The sequence below is a fragment of the Molossus molossus genome, unplaced genomic scaffold (genome assembly GCF_014108415.1).
Source record: "Molossus molossus isolate mMolMol1 unplaced genomic scaffold, mMolMol1.p scaffold_m16_p_19, whole genome shotgun sequence".
NCBI lineage: Eukaryota > Metazoa > Chordata > Mammalia > Chiroptera > Molossidae > Molossus > Molossus molossus.
The window spans coordinates 36,672,486-36,687,943 of record NW_023425354.1 but is presented as its reverse complement, the minus strand read 5'-3'; the positions used below and the strand labels follow the sequence as shown (position 1 = coordinate 36,687,943).

General features: G+C 45.8%; 1 protein-coding gene across 1 annotated transcript in view; it reads right to left on the bottom strand.

Moving 5' to 3' along the window:
• Window positions 1–15,458, bottom strand: part of MYO1D (myosin ID) — a 327,233-nt gene that overhangs the window by 124,245 nt on the left and 187,530 nt on the right. Inside the window, exons 17-19 of the mRNA XM_036269296.1 lie at window positions 12,373–12,596; window positions 6,173–6,317; window positions 5,327–5,431 (exon numbers count right to left, since the gene is read on the bottom strand). Of these exons, the coding sequence (XP_036125189.1) occupies window positions 5,327–5,431; window positions 6,173–6,317; window positions 12,373–12,596 (474 nt within the window). The remainder of the gene's footprint in view (window positions 1–5,326; window positions 5,432–6,172; window positions 6,318–12,372; window positions 12,597–15,458) is intronic.

Below are 15,458 nucleotides of genomic sequence, written 5' to 3'. Positions count from 1 at the left end.
GATATATCCATATAATGGAACATATATTGGCAATAAAAAACATAGTATTCGTACAAGGTATAACATGGGTGAACTTTAAAAACATGTTATAAGGCAGTCACAAGGGACTACATATTATATGATTCCATTTATATGAAGTGTCAGGAATAAGTAAACTGAAAGAAACAGAACGCAGATAAGTGGTTACGGAGGGCTGGGTAATATTTAAATCAAGGTCTGAACACTAAAACCCCCTGAGGAACGCCTGGTCAGGCAGCTCAGGCCACAGTGTCATCCCAATGTAGCAAGGTCGCGGCTTTGATCTCTGGTCAGGGCACGTACAAAAATCACCCAATGAGCGCGTCAGTAAGTGGAACAACAAATCAGTGTCTGTCTCTCTCTCCACCCCCTCGCTAAAATCAATTAATCAATCACTTTAAAAAATTTTTTAAAAAGTCAGAGGAACTACAAGGTCATGTTTCTCAGTGACTAAAAGGAAAAACAAAGCAAACCAAAACCAAACCCACTAAGAACTCTCTGCTAAGTGGAAGAGAAGGCACAGTGGTGATATATAAACGCCCGTCCCTGCTTCCAAGATCTTATTTTCAAGATGCCAACAAAGAAGTTACAGATTAATTTGAAAACGTCATTAGCACTGGTGGGACACACACCTATGTGAATGAGGGTAGGCAGGTTGGGGCCTAGAAGATATATTGCTATAGGTAAAGTACAGCAAACTAAAATTCAAGTTTTAGTTTGAACTGTATTTAGTCTTCTCCCTTTGGCTTCATAGTTTGAGAAATCAGTCAATTCTCTAAACATTTATTTACAACCAAAGTGTATATGTGTGTATGCATGTGCGTGTGTGTGTGTGTGTATTTTTAATCCTCACCCAAGGATACTTTTCCATTGATATTTAGATAAGAGTGGAAGAGAGGGAGGGAGAGAGAGAGAAAGACCTATGTGAGAGAGACACATTGATTGGTTGCCTCCCGAACGACCCTGACCAGGGTCGGGGATCAAACTGGCAACCCAGGTACATGCCCTTGACCAGGAATCAAAAGCGTGACCCTTCAGTCCGTGGGCTGATGCGCTAACCACTGAGCAAATTGGCCAGGGCTCAATGTATATTTTTCAGTCTTGACAAAAATTAAGAGCAACAAGAGCAAAACAGAGTTTACATGGTGAAATAATAACTACTCTTGGTAGTCACTAGTCACCGCCCATGGCAACAGTTTTTGCCCTGAAAGCGAACTGGCACTTGTCAGAGACTCAAGCCACTGCACAGCATCTACATCAGCATTTGCTAGGCTGCTTTGCACAACGCTAGCCTTATGGGATGCTTTGTGCAAGAAAGGGTTCCACGTCAAGCTGGTTTGAGGAACGCTGCAAACCACAGCCTCCCCTGGGATATTCCGAACCCACCAGTATGCTGGGCTTGAAGGGCATGTTCAACTGATTAATCCAGCGTTTCCCAAATACTTGGAATTAGGGCCCCCTTTCTGAAACACAGTCAGAGGCAACAGAACACTGAGCTGTGAAACCCACGTTGGAGAACACGCACCATCATTTGCATCCATCTTAGAATATGGAGACTACAGAACACCTCAGATGACATCTGAACGCTAAGTAGTGTGTTTCATCTTTCGGGAATTCACATCGAGAAATGTGTGTGTTGCAAAAAAATATGAAAAGACATTTTTGTATAATTTCATAAGGTCACTCAAGAGTCCAAAGCAATAGGCCACAGGGGTTAAGTGAAGTAGGGCCCTTTCTGTGCTATGTCCATGAGCTAATCTGGAACCAACAAACAAAAACCTCAAAGCAGCAGTTTTATTGGAACTGTTTAGAAAGGTTACATTCTTTTATTTAATGCAAAAATGTAATTTCTGAAGAGAACAGGTCATAAATCTTTCCTTTCTGTCTTAGCAACTCAAATCATCCTTAAATCATGGACCAAGTGCGTAGGAAGGACATTGTGCAACAAAGTGAAAACTTTAAGTGGCATAACTTAGCTAAATCAAAATGGAAAGAAAAACTCTTTATATACATATGCAAATTTGAATTAAAATAATTATGGCATAGGAACACTAATTTTCTTTCACTTAAATTCATAAAGTAATAGAAAAACTGGACTACAGACTCAGTATTAGATAAGATCTCGTCTTATTTCTTCTAGTGCCCAAGCTGAAATCCTCAACTAAAGAAAAAACCCTGTCATCTTGCTTTTGCCCGAACACTTCGAATGATCTGGGTACAGGTTTAGGTTTAGTCGGCACCACAGCGGTCCAGAGATCAAGCTTCCCTGGAGAGTTAGACTAGGAGAAAACATTCCGAGTGAGAGCAGCTATCTGCAGAAGTCTGCCTTACAGGACAGTTTATGACTGCAGTTAATGAAAGTGGCTGCTCCGTAAAGAATCAAAGCATAAAGAAGAGGGCTTGATGGAAACAGTGTCGAGTTTTTCTTGGTACATCCTTGGGATTAAAAAGATTCTAAAGAGGACAGTATCTAATCTATAGTGTGAAGAAATACTATTTTGCATTGAGTTTAGAAACATAGCAGCATAGCTAAGAATTTTTCAGTTTTTTTTGTCCAGGAGAAGCTAGGGAGAGACATGCTGTTAGACATCAAATTGTGATCACTGGAAAAACAGAACCAGAAACACCAGGATTTTCCACACTAGAAGATGACTGTCAAAACCACCCAGTTGGCCCTGGCCGGTTTGGCTCAGCGGTTAGAGCGTTGGCTGGCAGACCAGAGAGTCCCGGGTTCGATTTCAGCCAAGGGCAAGTACTTAGGTTGCGGTTCGTCCCCGGCCCCGGTTGGGATCTTGCAGGTGGCAACCAAGGGATGTGTCTCTCTCATATCAATGTTTCTCTCTCTCTCTCTCCATCTGAAGATAAATGTAAAAATATCCTTGGGTGAGAATTAAAAACAAACAAAACCACCCAGTTGTCTTTGATCATTTGTTCTGATTACTAATTTGACTTCCCAGATATCTTGATTGCAGAGAGTAGAAATAAGGACTCACTGAAATGGTACATTCCTTTGTTAAAATCACTAACTGGCATCAGGGCTTATGCTTTTTTGTGTGGGTCTGTGTTAGCAAAAGCCATTTCCTGATTGGCTGATCACCTCTAGGTACACTTACAAACTAGGGTTTCTGAATTCAGGAGTTCAGAATTAGACTCAGGACTCTGGTAACCACTCTGAGATACTGCCAGAAAGCTTTCTTTGACGACATTTATTTAAAAGTTTAGAACCGACTGCTTTCTTTTTTGTTAAAAAAGTTTCTATTGCCCTGCCCAGTTTGGCTCAGCGGTTAGAGCATCAGCCTGCGGTCCAGAGAGACCCGGGTTTGGTTCCCGCTAAGGGCACATACCTCAGTTGCAGTTTGTCCCCGACCCTGGTTGGTCGTGCGGGTGGCAGCCACTCAATGTGTCCCTTTCACGTCGATGTTTTTCTCTCTCTCTTTCTCTTTCTCCCTCCCACTCTATCTGAACAAAAAAATGGAAAAAAAAATGTCCTTGGGTGAGGATAAAAAAAAAGTTCCTATTACATTGAATTGACCTATTCTTCCTTAGAATTTCTGAACACTAATAGTTATGTTTTTTTTGAACTTCATGAATAAAGTTTAATCTCCTTTTGTTACAGTATTTGGTCACTCTGACTAAAGACTTGTCAGTTTTGTTGATCTTTAGACCAACATTTAGTTTTGTGGGTTTTTTTCCTATTATTTTTATATTCTCTATTTTTACTTATTTCTGCTCTCATCTTTATTATTTCCTTCTTCTGGTTGCTTTGGGTTAGTGTGCTCTTTTTTTTTTTTTTTTTTAAATCAGTGTCTTAAGGTAGAAGATTAGGTTATTGACATGTCTTTCATCTCTTCTGTTGTAGGCATTATGTTTCCTTCTAAGACGGCTTTAGTTGCCTCCCAAAGTTTTGGCATGTTGTGCCTTCTTTTCCAAATGTTCTGATTTTCCCGTGATTTCTTTTTTGACCACTGGTTACTTAGGAGTGTGTCATTTAATTCCACCTGTTTGTTCATCCCTAACATTGCTTCTGTTCTTGGTTCCTAATTTCACTCCATTACAGTCGGAGAACATACTTGGTATTCTGTCCTTTAAAATTTACCGAGGCTTGTTTATGACCTACCCACAGTGTTTCTCTAAACTCCTGCAGACACTACTTGTTTTAACATGTTAAAGTTGGCCAAATTCATAGTTGAAAAATAACATTTCATTATTTTGATCTGAATAACACTGTAATTATGTATTTTTTGAAAATTTGAAACAAAATACCTCTAAAATCACCTAAATCTGAACCTTTGTTGTGAGGTAATTCTTTGATATATGTATACACATATAGATTTCAATTTATGATTTTTCTTTTTTTAGTATGTTTTTATTGATTTCAGAGAGAGGGAAGGGAGGGGAGGGGAGGCTGGAGAGAGAGAGAGAGAGAGAGAGAGAGAGAGAGACATTGATGAGAGAGAAACACTGATCAGCTGCCTTCTGCACAACCCCTACTGGGGACTGAGCCTGAAACCTGGGCATGAGCCCTGACTGTGACTCTACCTGGCAACCTCCCGGCACACGGGATGATGCTCCACCACTGAGCCACACTGGCTGGGCTTGATACTGCCTTAATTCCTCCTTTGGATATTGATGTATTTATATCATTTTCTCTTCTGGGGTTAATCTAGGCAATATTTTTCTTAAATTCACCCATTAATTAACATTTAAAAATGTATTTGCATAATTTTATTTGCATAATTTTATAAAACGTTCTTCTATAATTATTTCAATTGCCTTTCTCTGCCCTTCCCCAAACAAGTGCTCTAAGGTTGTGAACAGCCCTGTCCCTTGCCCTCCACTCTCCAGGGCCCACCTGTTCCACTCGGTGCTATCCCCACAGGTAAACAGCGGTCCACACACATCCTGCTCCCAGTGAGCAAATACAGTCATAGCACATAACTCCCCCCCTTTCAAATCTCACCAGAACTTCGCTCCTCCCTCTCCCCCTATGGAAAGCATGGATAAAAGTGCTCGGTGACCACTAAGTACAAGGCAGACTTACACGCAGGACAATGTAAGTTCTTGAATTTGGGGAGGTGCCCCCTCTCCTGTTTCAAAAAGAAAAGGTTACCAAAAATATTCGCTTCCCCGAAGAGGCCTGACTCTCCAACTGGAGTCGCCTCAGCGCGCCCATCCACGCCTCCCCAGACAGCTCGCTGGTGACGTAGCCAGCTGTTCCCACGCCACGTTGCGCTGAAGTCCCGTCTAAGTCAGTTTCATCCGAAGCAGCCCCTTCTCCCCGAGGGGCTCTGCCTCAAGGTCGCCTCACCTTACGGACGTGACAGGAAAAGAGGACGTTCATGTACTTGTCCTTCCGCTTCAGCTCATTGGCGATGGGGACGAAAGTGCCTGAGGTCTGAGGCGTGTCTGGCTTCTGGAGGAGAGAGGACACACGACAGAATGACGATGGCAGACCGAGAGGCAAGCTCTGAGCATCCTGCTTTAGTGCTGTGCTCACGAAGTTTCACACATACACGTTTTATCTCCCCATCCCAGACGGCCAGCGACTAAAGGGTTGTTTGAACACAAAAGGTCCTATACAAATTTTTAAATAAGGGATGGGAGAGGGAATAAAATACAGCTTTGGAAATAATTGATATAAAGGTGGCAGTTAAAAACAGTTGCTGAATCATGCAAGGGAAGGTTTGAATGGTCAAAGCCAGCCCGGCTGGTGTGGCTCAGTGGTTGAGCATCGACCCATGAAGTCGCCGGTTCGATTCCCAGTCAGGGCACATGACCATGTTGTGGGCCTGATCCCCGGTGCAGGGGATGTAAGAGGCGGCCAATCGATGTTCTCTCTCATTTATTTTTCTATCTCTCTCTTCCTTCCTTTCTCTCTAAAATCAATAAAGAAAAAAAATAAAAATAAAAAATACATGGTCAAAGCCAGGTTATAGCGTGTACCTAACACAGTTACAAGACAGAGCACCCTTTTTAACATGGGGGAAACATCAGATATTGTGCGCTTGGAAGCAATAAAATGTTTCAGTTTATTATCGTTCTAGAAATTTGGTTTCTGGAGGTGTCAATCTTTCTATAAACTCATGGAAAAAAATTTTTCTCTTTTTTTTGTTAAGGGAGCATGACTGATTCCACTTGGTTCTCCTGGACTTACCGAAGCCAGATAGTTGCCCTCCCAGGCCCTCTGGAGCCCAAGGTCAGCCCTTTGACCCTTCAACATCTCCATGGCTGCAACCTTGGCCCTGACCTGGGGCAGGTCGGAGGCGGGTATGCTCTTGATGAGCTGAGATGCTCTCCATCTATAAGTGAACAAACAAAATGTATTCGACTTCAGAAACACAAGACCATTCGCTCTCAAAAAACAAGAAGCTGCCATGAAGTAGAATTAAACCAAACCTCTTGCATGCTACCCGAAAGCATGCAAAGTGCCTCCAAAATGCATTAAAATGGTGATACTTATTAAAACACACATTGTTTCATGTGAACAGAGGCATGGAACTTGCTTTGCTGTGTGTGTGTGTTTCGAAAACAACCGGAATTTAATGAACATGGGCTCTGATAAGACACACAGTTAGGACACAGCTACTTTGGCCTCGTCATTCATTCGCTCAGCACATTCTCCAGGCCTTGACTGAACTCCAGGCCTGTCCTACGCAGGCGCGAACCGGGAAGGTCCTCCCTGCTGCGTGCTCATCCTCAGAGCGGGCTCAGACGATAAGCAAGGCAACGGGACGGCAAGCCCGCTGTCCTCGGGGCTATGGAAGAAAACAAACAGGGAAGGGAGGACGGGCGTGCAGCGGAGGGAAGGCACAGGGAGCAGGGTTCTTCATGAAGGGTGGTCTGGGAGGCACCACCGGTAAGGACAGGTGAGCAGAGACAGGAAGGGCAGGAGCCGGCTGCATGGTTCTGAGCAAGGGGCTCCCAGCAGAGCACACAGCAGGGCCACGGCTGCGGGGTACGCGCTAGCTTGTTAGAGCACCGCAGGGAGGCCTGTGCCCCGGCGCAGAATGAGCAGGGGCAGAGGGACAGGAGGGGTCAGAGGGCGAGCCGGGGCCACCAGCCACAGAGCCGTGCGACCGTTCCCTGGACTCTGGCCTTTGCTCCGAAGGCGACGAGAAGCCACTGGAAGGTTCTGAACGAAGAAGAGAGGTAAGCTGACTCCTGTTGTTCAGGGTCGTGCCGACTGCTGCATGAAGAAAGGCTGAAGGGCCCTGGGCTCGGAGCAGGATGACCAACTAGGGGGCATTTCTGTAATGCACGTGGCACAGGACGGTGGCTGGGACCTGGGAGGTCCAGGCAGAGACAGGTTCTGGATGTGTTCTGAAGGAAGCACCCATAGGACTTCCTGATGGACTGGGGTGGGGAGGACACTGGTGCTCTCTTTTCTGCCGCAGGAGCCTGAAGCAGGGCGGTGGAAGCAAACTGAGCAGTTCTTTACATGAAATCGTCAAGGCCAGTGGTTCTCAAACCGCGCTTCCATGGTACACTGGAAGGAGATTCGACCGAAACTGAAAAGTGGTGATCATCTCCAGCTCACATAACACACATCATCAGAGAGACTGGTTTCATCTCAGATTTCCCCGAGATGTACTCTTGTTTCAAGAGGATGTCTTGAGCCTAAATGTTTGCTTTTCTCTCCCTCAAATTCCCACTGATATAACTGAATAAACAAAAACAAGGCAAAGTCTAAACCACCGCCAGGAAACGGGAGTGATGCCACTAGCCGGGAAGGCGTGAAGACTCTGGAACGCAAGCCGCAGATGGGATTGAACGGATGGAGACACAGCTCAGTGCCGAGCAATCCACTCGGCAGGACAGCAACCCCGTCCCGAGGCGGCCCCAAGGACCCGGAGCGGAGCAGCAGGGGCAGGTAGCAAGGGCAGGAGGTGGAGGACTTCAAGGCGAGGTCTGTCCAGTTCCCTGAACTCGGAATGGCTGGCCAGAAGCAGCGGGGGCAGCTGCCATGGCAGGTAGGGTCAGAGAGGGCAGGCTGCCCAAACCACCGCCATGGAAACAGCGAAGGCTCAGCGTGGCAGTGAAACCCTCTTCTCTACTCAACGTGGCCAAGCACCACCCAATGGGACAGCCCGTCCCAGACCATTCCCGAAGAGGCTGGAAGCATGACAGGTGGAGGGCAGTCTGTGGTCAAAGTCAAAGACTATAAAGACAGGGAGGCCCTACAACCCTACGCAGCTTGTTAAGCAACTGTCCCATGAGCCCTTGAGCCGCAATTTCATTCTCAGCCGGAAGAGGCCCCTGCTCTGGCGGTCTGTTTTCAGTCTCCCTGCCTGGTCAGCCGTGCCCACTTCACCACCCAAGGGGCCCAGGACAAGGTCCACACTGACTCCAAAGGCATGCTGGGGCAACCAGACCTGACCTACACGACGTGAGAGAGCCACACAGGCCTCTCGTCCTGCTGAGCGAGGCGCCATCGATAAATACGTTCACTGACGGCAGCAGCAGCCCCCGTAGAAATGACCGGGCTCGCCCACACGGAGAAGGGGGAGCCTGAGCACAAACCTTCCCGGAATGAAAAAGAATACAAGGAGGACCGGGAGCGAGTTCCACACGTCAGTCACACGCTGAGCTCTCAGAAAAACCGCCGAACCCCACAACCTCAGTGGAATCCTTTAGCACACATCTCTCCGTATTCCACAGACCAAACGACCCAAGAATACATTAAACGGCCCTGGCCGGTTTGGCTCAGCGGTTAGAGCGTCAGCTCGCGGACCAGAGAGACACAGGTTCGGTTCCCGCTAAGGGCACGTACCTCGGTTGCAGTTTGTCCCCAGTCTGGTTGGGGTCGTGTGGGTGGCAGCCACTCGATGTGTCTCTCTCACATCGATGTTTCCCTCTCTCTCCCCCTCCCTCTCTCCCTCCTGCTGTATCTGAAGATAAATGCAAAAATGTCCTCGGGTGAGGATGAAAAAAAAAGAAGAAGAAGAATACATTAAACGGGGTGTAGGGACGAGATGATGGGTTGGTAAAGTACAGCCTGTGCCAGACTGAGCCCATGGCCTGGTTCTGTGTGCTCAAGCTAAGAATCATTTTTACATGTTTAACTAAAATAAAACAAAGTAAAATATGTGACAAAGAACACATGTAGCCCACGAAGCCTAAAAAATGGACTATCTGGCTCTTTACAGAAAAAGTTTGCCTTTGGACTAGATTAACACAACTAGCAAGATTCATTCAGAGAGAGAGAGAGGCAGGGGGAGAGAGACAGCGGTCAACAAAAGGAGCAGACATATCATTTTCAAAATGCTCGCCAGCTGTAAGCCCCGAGACGGCTGGGGTACCTGGAGCCTAGCTCAGTGCCTGTGGCACAGCAGGCGTTGTATATAGATTTCCGGAACGAACACATTGACTTTTACAAAAATTAATCCATTCTAGACCATACATAAAACTTCAAGATCCAAAGAAGACTGCACCGGCCCTGGCCGCTTTGGCTTAGCGGTAGAGCGTTGGCCGGTGGACCAATGAGTCGTAGGTTCGATTCCAGCCAAGGGCGTGTACCTCGGTTGCGATTCATCCCTGGCCCTGGTTGGGGTTGTGCGGGAGGCAACCAGTCCATGTGTCCCTCTCACATTGATGTTTCTCTCTCTCTCTCTTCCCCTTCCACTCTATCTGAAGATAAATAGAAATATATCCTCGGGTGAGGATTAAGAAAAAAAAAAAAAGACTGTACTGGCCACCGTGCAACATGATCAAAATGAGTCCTTCTCTGCATCTGTTAAAAATATTACACAGGTCTTTATTTACTGTCATGGACAGGTTCTTCAAGACTTAAATCAAGTTGTATACTCTTGCTTGTGTGAAAGAGCGAGAGCGCAAAGCCCACGTGATGTGTGACTGTGCACACCCACCCGCAGCATCAGCAGACATTTCCAAAGTGCTATGTGTCAGGCACTATCTGAGGTGCTCTGTCTACATACTGACCCACAGTCCTTTCAACAAAGGTACTATTATTAGCCCTTTTACAGAGAAGGAGCCGAGGCACGGAGAGGTTAACTAATTTGCCCAAGGCTACACAGCCAGTCATTGGCAGAGCTAGAGATGAGCCCAGGCGCCAGGCTCCGTGTTCCTAAGCACTGTATCATGCTGTCTCTGACGTGTGTGTCTGTAAATGCAAGGACAAACATTTACAAGGATGCAAACTGTTCATGAGTGGTTATTTCAGGGAAAAGAAGTAAAATGGGGAGAGACAAGAGGAGGTGGGGAGGGTTTCAATTTTATATCTTAGATATTTTTATATTATCCCACTTAAAAAAAAAATGAGCTTGTATTCATGTATCACTTAGTTACTTTTAGATGATGTCAAAAATGCAGGTTGCAGAGAATACAGCTCATGGAAAAAAACATTTTATCTGTGTATTAAAAAGGCTGCAAAGACTACAATTAACATTTGTAGTATTATACCTGACAATGTAGGTACTTCTGCTTTCAACAATTCTTTCGTTTTTAAATATGTTTTTATTGATTTTTTTAGAGAGAGAGATCAGAACATCTATGTAAGAGAGAAACAGTGCTCAGCTGCCTCCTTCATGCCCCCTACTGGGGATCGAGCCGGAAACCTGGCATGTGCCCTAACTGGGAATCGAACCGGGACCTCTCAGTTCATGGGGTGATGCTCAATCCACTGAGCCACATGGCCAGGCATTGCTTTCAATAATTCTGTGCTGTTTGAATTTTCTTTTCTTTTTTTGAGCAATCAATTATTTATTTATTTTAAATCCTCATCCAAGCACATTTTTCCATTTATTATCAGATAGAATGGGAGAGAGGGAGGAAGGAGGAAGAGGGGGGAGGGAGGGAGGAGAGATAGAGAGAAAGAGAGAGAGAGAGATCAACTGGCTGCCTCCCGCATGACCTGACCAGGGCTGGGGATGAACCGCAACCATGATACGTGCCCTTGACCGGAATCAAACCCGAGACTAATTGGTCCATGGGCTGACGCTCTAACCACTGAGCCAAACCAGCCAGGGTGAGCAATCATTTTTTTTTTTTAAAAGCAAATGAGATATGTATTAAGGAGTTTTCTTCCCATGCATTTTCTTTGTCTTCTGCCACCTGCCACCATTCACATTCAGCATCTCAATGACCTCACAGTGGTCTATGTGGAACATCATGACACCGAAAGGCCACATTGAGGAGCATTAGCTCGGTCGATGTGACTGACTAGCTGCATCTAAGACACAGTTAAATGTATCAGGTGCACACTGGCAATAAATAAGCTTGGGCAACGAGGAACAAAGAGCTATAAATAACTAAAACACTCAGATTCAGGGCAGTTTATGAAAAAAAATGAAGACCAGATGGAAAGGTATCAACTTTTATATGGATGCTTATTTAAAAAAAAAACTGGTATGCTCTGAAACAGTTGTTTCCTCCTTGCGTTTTATAATCGCCTGGGAGACGTCAGAAAGGACCTCTGCGTGGGCCCCGCTCCCCAGCTCCATTAAACAGGACTTTCTGGAGCAGGGACTTGGGCAGCAGCATGTATTAGAAACTCCTCGGTTTCTGCAACTGCTGCACTGACAGGATGAAGAGGAATCCCAGTTGGAGTTACTTGTGACTTTTTTTTTTTTACTCCTCACCCAAGGACATTTTTCCATTTTTTGTTCAAATAGAGTGGGAGGGAGAGAGAGAGAGAAACATAGATGTGAAAGAAATACATCGAATGGCTGCCACCCGCACAACCCACCCAGGGCCGGAGACAAACTGCAACTGAGGTATGTGCCCTTAGCTGGAATCGAATCCGGTCTCTCTGGACTGCAGGCCGACGCTCTAACCGCTGAGCCAAACTGGCCAGGGCACGTGTGGTGATTTAATAGCTATTTTTTACTACTAGAAGGAAGTAGAGCCTGCATGCCAATAACACCTTAACTATGGCTTGATCCAGGGGTGGGGATTTACTTCTGTCTTTTGCTACAAGAAAAAACAACAACAACAGGCAGTTCTAGTATTTTGAGAGGGGAACAGATGCCCTTTGAAAGTGAAACCTACAGGCTGGCTGGTGTGGCTCAGTGGTTGAGCATCGATCCATGCACCAAGAGGTCACCGGTTCAATTCCCGGTCAGGGCACATGTCCAGGTTGTGGGCCCGATCCCCAGTGGGGGTGTGTGTGTGTGTGCAGGAGGTGGCTAATCGATGTTCTCTCTCTCTCTCTAAAATCAATAAAGAAAAAAAATTTTTTTGAAAGAAAGCGAAACCTACAAAACTGGAGACATGAGGTAAAAGAACACGTCTTAACAGCAAACAGCTGAGCCAGCATCCTGGTCTAAGACCTGTGATCCGATATCGTACGTAAGCATGTTGCCATCAATGGAGGGAGCGCATACCACAGGCTCTCACCTGTTAAAAATCGCCTGCAGGGCCTCCTCGAAACGGCGGAGCACTTTCGGAGGGGTGGGCCACTTCACGTGCTTCCCGTAGTCTCTCATGGTCTTGACGCCCTGGAAACGCCTGGCCACCTCGTGGATGTAGGACTTCACTTTGTAGTGCCGGTAGTACCTGATAATGGTCAGCGCTGCCTTGGTCCGCTTGTACCGCATGCGGGCCAGGGTGCCCCGCCACACCTTCACAACAGAGGAAAGCAAAAGAAGAAGTTGCTGGCTATCTGGGCAGCAGATAACTTTGAAATCACAGAGGCGCCTCTGCTCAAAACACTCAACGCGAGATCTTGCTCTGGCCACCCAAATCAGCCGGAGCCAAAGCATGTCAATGCTGCTGGCCACCAACAGGTGGCGGTGGGGAGTCAGGTCCGTCCTTTTGTTTCGGCGGGTGCAGTGTCTACACTGGAGTGGGTGCTGGGTTTGAAGCAGGGTCCTGTTTTAACTGTACCGTCATGAAAAGAAGAAAGCCAAACTACAAATATCTCTGGATAAATATTTTAAGAATGTTGAAAGGAAACAAGCTGAGTCAGAACCAAATGCCATGCACATCTGGAGTTTTCCGATGGAGCCCAGCTTTACACAGATTATATACACGAGCGACTAGCGTAATGTCTCATGGCATTTACAAACTGATTTATACACAGCCTGGGCAGCCCCTCTCCCAGTGCTATGTAAACACCCGAGGAGTTAGATGTATTCCTGGGGAAAGGGTAAAAACAGATGACGAATACCATACGAATCTTTGTTAAAATCTCTTCAGTGCTCAGAAATCAATGAGACAATATGTAAATGTCTCAACGCCAGCTTTACTTTTATTTTTGAGAGACAGGGAGAGAAAAAGGAGGGGGAGAGAGAAAGAGAAACACTGATTTATTGTTCCACTTATTTATGCACTCACTGGTTGATTCTTGTATGTGCCTGGACCAGAGACCAGACCTGCAACCTCGGCATATCAGGACAACACTCTAACCAACTGAGCCACCCAGCGAGAGCTCAGTGCCAGCTTTATCCAAGCATGGGGAAGTCAGAAACACTTAAATATTTTTCAGGATCCTTTGTCCAGGTTCCCATACATCTCAATCTCTCAAGTAAAAAGAAATTTGATGTGCGCTCTCTCTCTTGTTCTCCCTCTCCCCCTCCATCCCTCCCTTCTACTCTCTCTTAAAAAAAAAAAAAAAAGAAATTTGGGTCCTGGTCAGTTTGGCTTAGCGGTTAGAGTGTCGGCCTGCGGACCAGAGAGTCCTGGGTTCGGTTCCCACTAAGGGCATGTACCTTGGTTGTGGTTCGTCCCTGTCCTGGTTTGGCTTGTGTAGGTGGCAACCAGTTGATGTGTCTCTCTCACATCAACATTTCTCTCTCTCTCTTCCTCCCTCTCTCCCTCCTGCTCTGAAGATAAATGCAAAAGTATCCTTGGGTGAGGATAAAAAACAAAAAACAACAAAAAAAGAAATTTGGTGTAATCATCATCACGGGCTCTTCTCCCCATATGCTCTCCACCACCAGCCTGACTCTTCCCCAGTATTTCCAGTACAAACCCCTTTCTTCTTTCTGCGACTCCCATCTCCAACACCCCAAACAGCTTGAATTGCTTCCTTTGGTAACAAATTCCTCGTACACACCGCCATCATGTGCCAGTTGTTTCCTGCTGCTTCTTAAACGACTGTCCCAATTCTTAGGTCGATGGTATTACTTCCCTCCCTTGAATTCAAGGCCCACTACATGGACTCTCCAGACTCCTTCAGGTTTCTTTCATTTCTTCCAAATCCCCCACTGTGCCCACCAGTTTCTCTCGGAACCCAGGCAATGCCTCTTTTATTCAGTCATCTTAGGTGACCTCGTGCAGACTCTTAAATTGGCACCGCCAATGTGCAAGGTTCTCGGCTTGCAGCCTGCTGCTCGATATAGATAGATCTGTTGGTATGCGACCTGTGCGGGGGCCAACAGGGGGCCCCAGAGAGGAACGAACGGGTCCAGAGAAACCATGAGATGGAAGTAATCATGACTGGGAGCCATCTGTGATGGGAACCGAGAGCTCGCGTACACACAGGCCACACAGGCAACGGGGACGATGGAAACTGGTCATTGCATGTGGCAACTGTACAGAAACCCTTTTTAGCAGAGGTGGCCCTCTTCTTTGTAGCTGAATCCATCCTGCAGATGGCTTTGCTGCGCCTCCTCCCCACTGCTAAAATAAAGGTCCCGTCTTTGGTATCTTGAAAAACCAAAAGAATGCAATTACAGGGTGGAAGTCTGTGATTCAATTTCTTAAATAAAACACATTTTTAAAGTTTCATACTGTTTGTTGCCTTGCTTTTAAGAGGAAGGAAATTAAGACTCCCTGGAGCTACATCTGTATAGGAAACCAATCTTTAATTTTCAAGAAGTGTTTTAGAGAGCTTTTTATTAAAATGTTTTTGGTTAGATGCTTTAGAAATTTGGGGAAAAAACATTTTATAAGTAAGTGCTTTTTAAGGTATAGTTTTGTTTTGTTTTTTTTGGACAACCTTTAACATTTCATCTGTGTTCTTGGTTTATTCAGGTTTTGTTTAGCTGAAAAAGCAAATAGTACAGAAATGCTGTAATAAAAAGATAGCAGGTCTTCCCTCTGTCCACCTAACTTCACCTCCCAGTCCCGAGTTCCATGCAAACTATTTTAACTGCTTCTTCTGGATTTACTAATAACACACACACTGGTGTTTCTTGGTTGATCCTTTAAGACACGATCCAAATTACAGAAGTTGGTGATTTAACTCTCTCGCCGGTCCCTCTGATCTTTCCTTTATCATCCCAATAATTACATTTATTTTTTTTTTATCTTCACCCGAGGACACTCTTCCATTTTTGTTCAGATAGAGTGGGAAGCAGAGAGAGGAAGGGAGAGAAGAAGAAGAAGTAGAAGAAGGAGGAGGAGGAGGAGGAGGAGGAGGAGGAGGAGGAGGAGGGGAGGGGGAGGGAGAGAGAGAAACATCAATGTGAAAGGGACACATCAAGTGGCTGCCTCTAACCAGGGCCGGGGACAAATCGCAATAGGGGTACATGCACTTG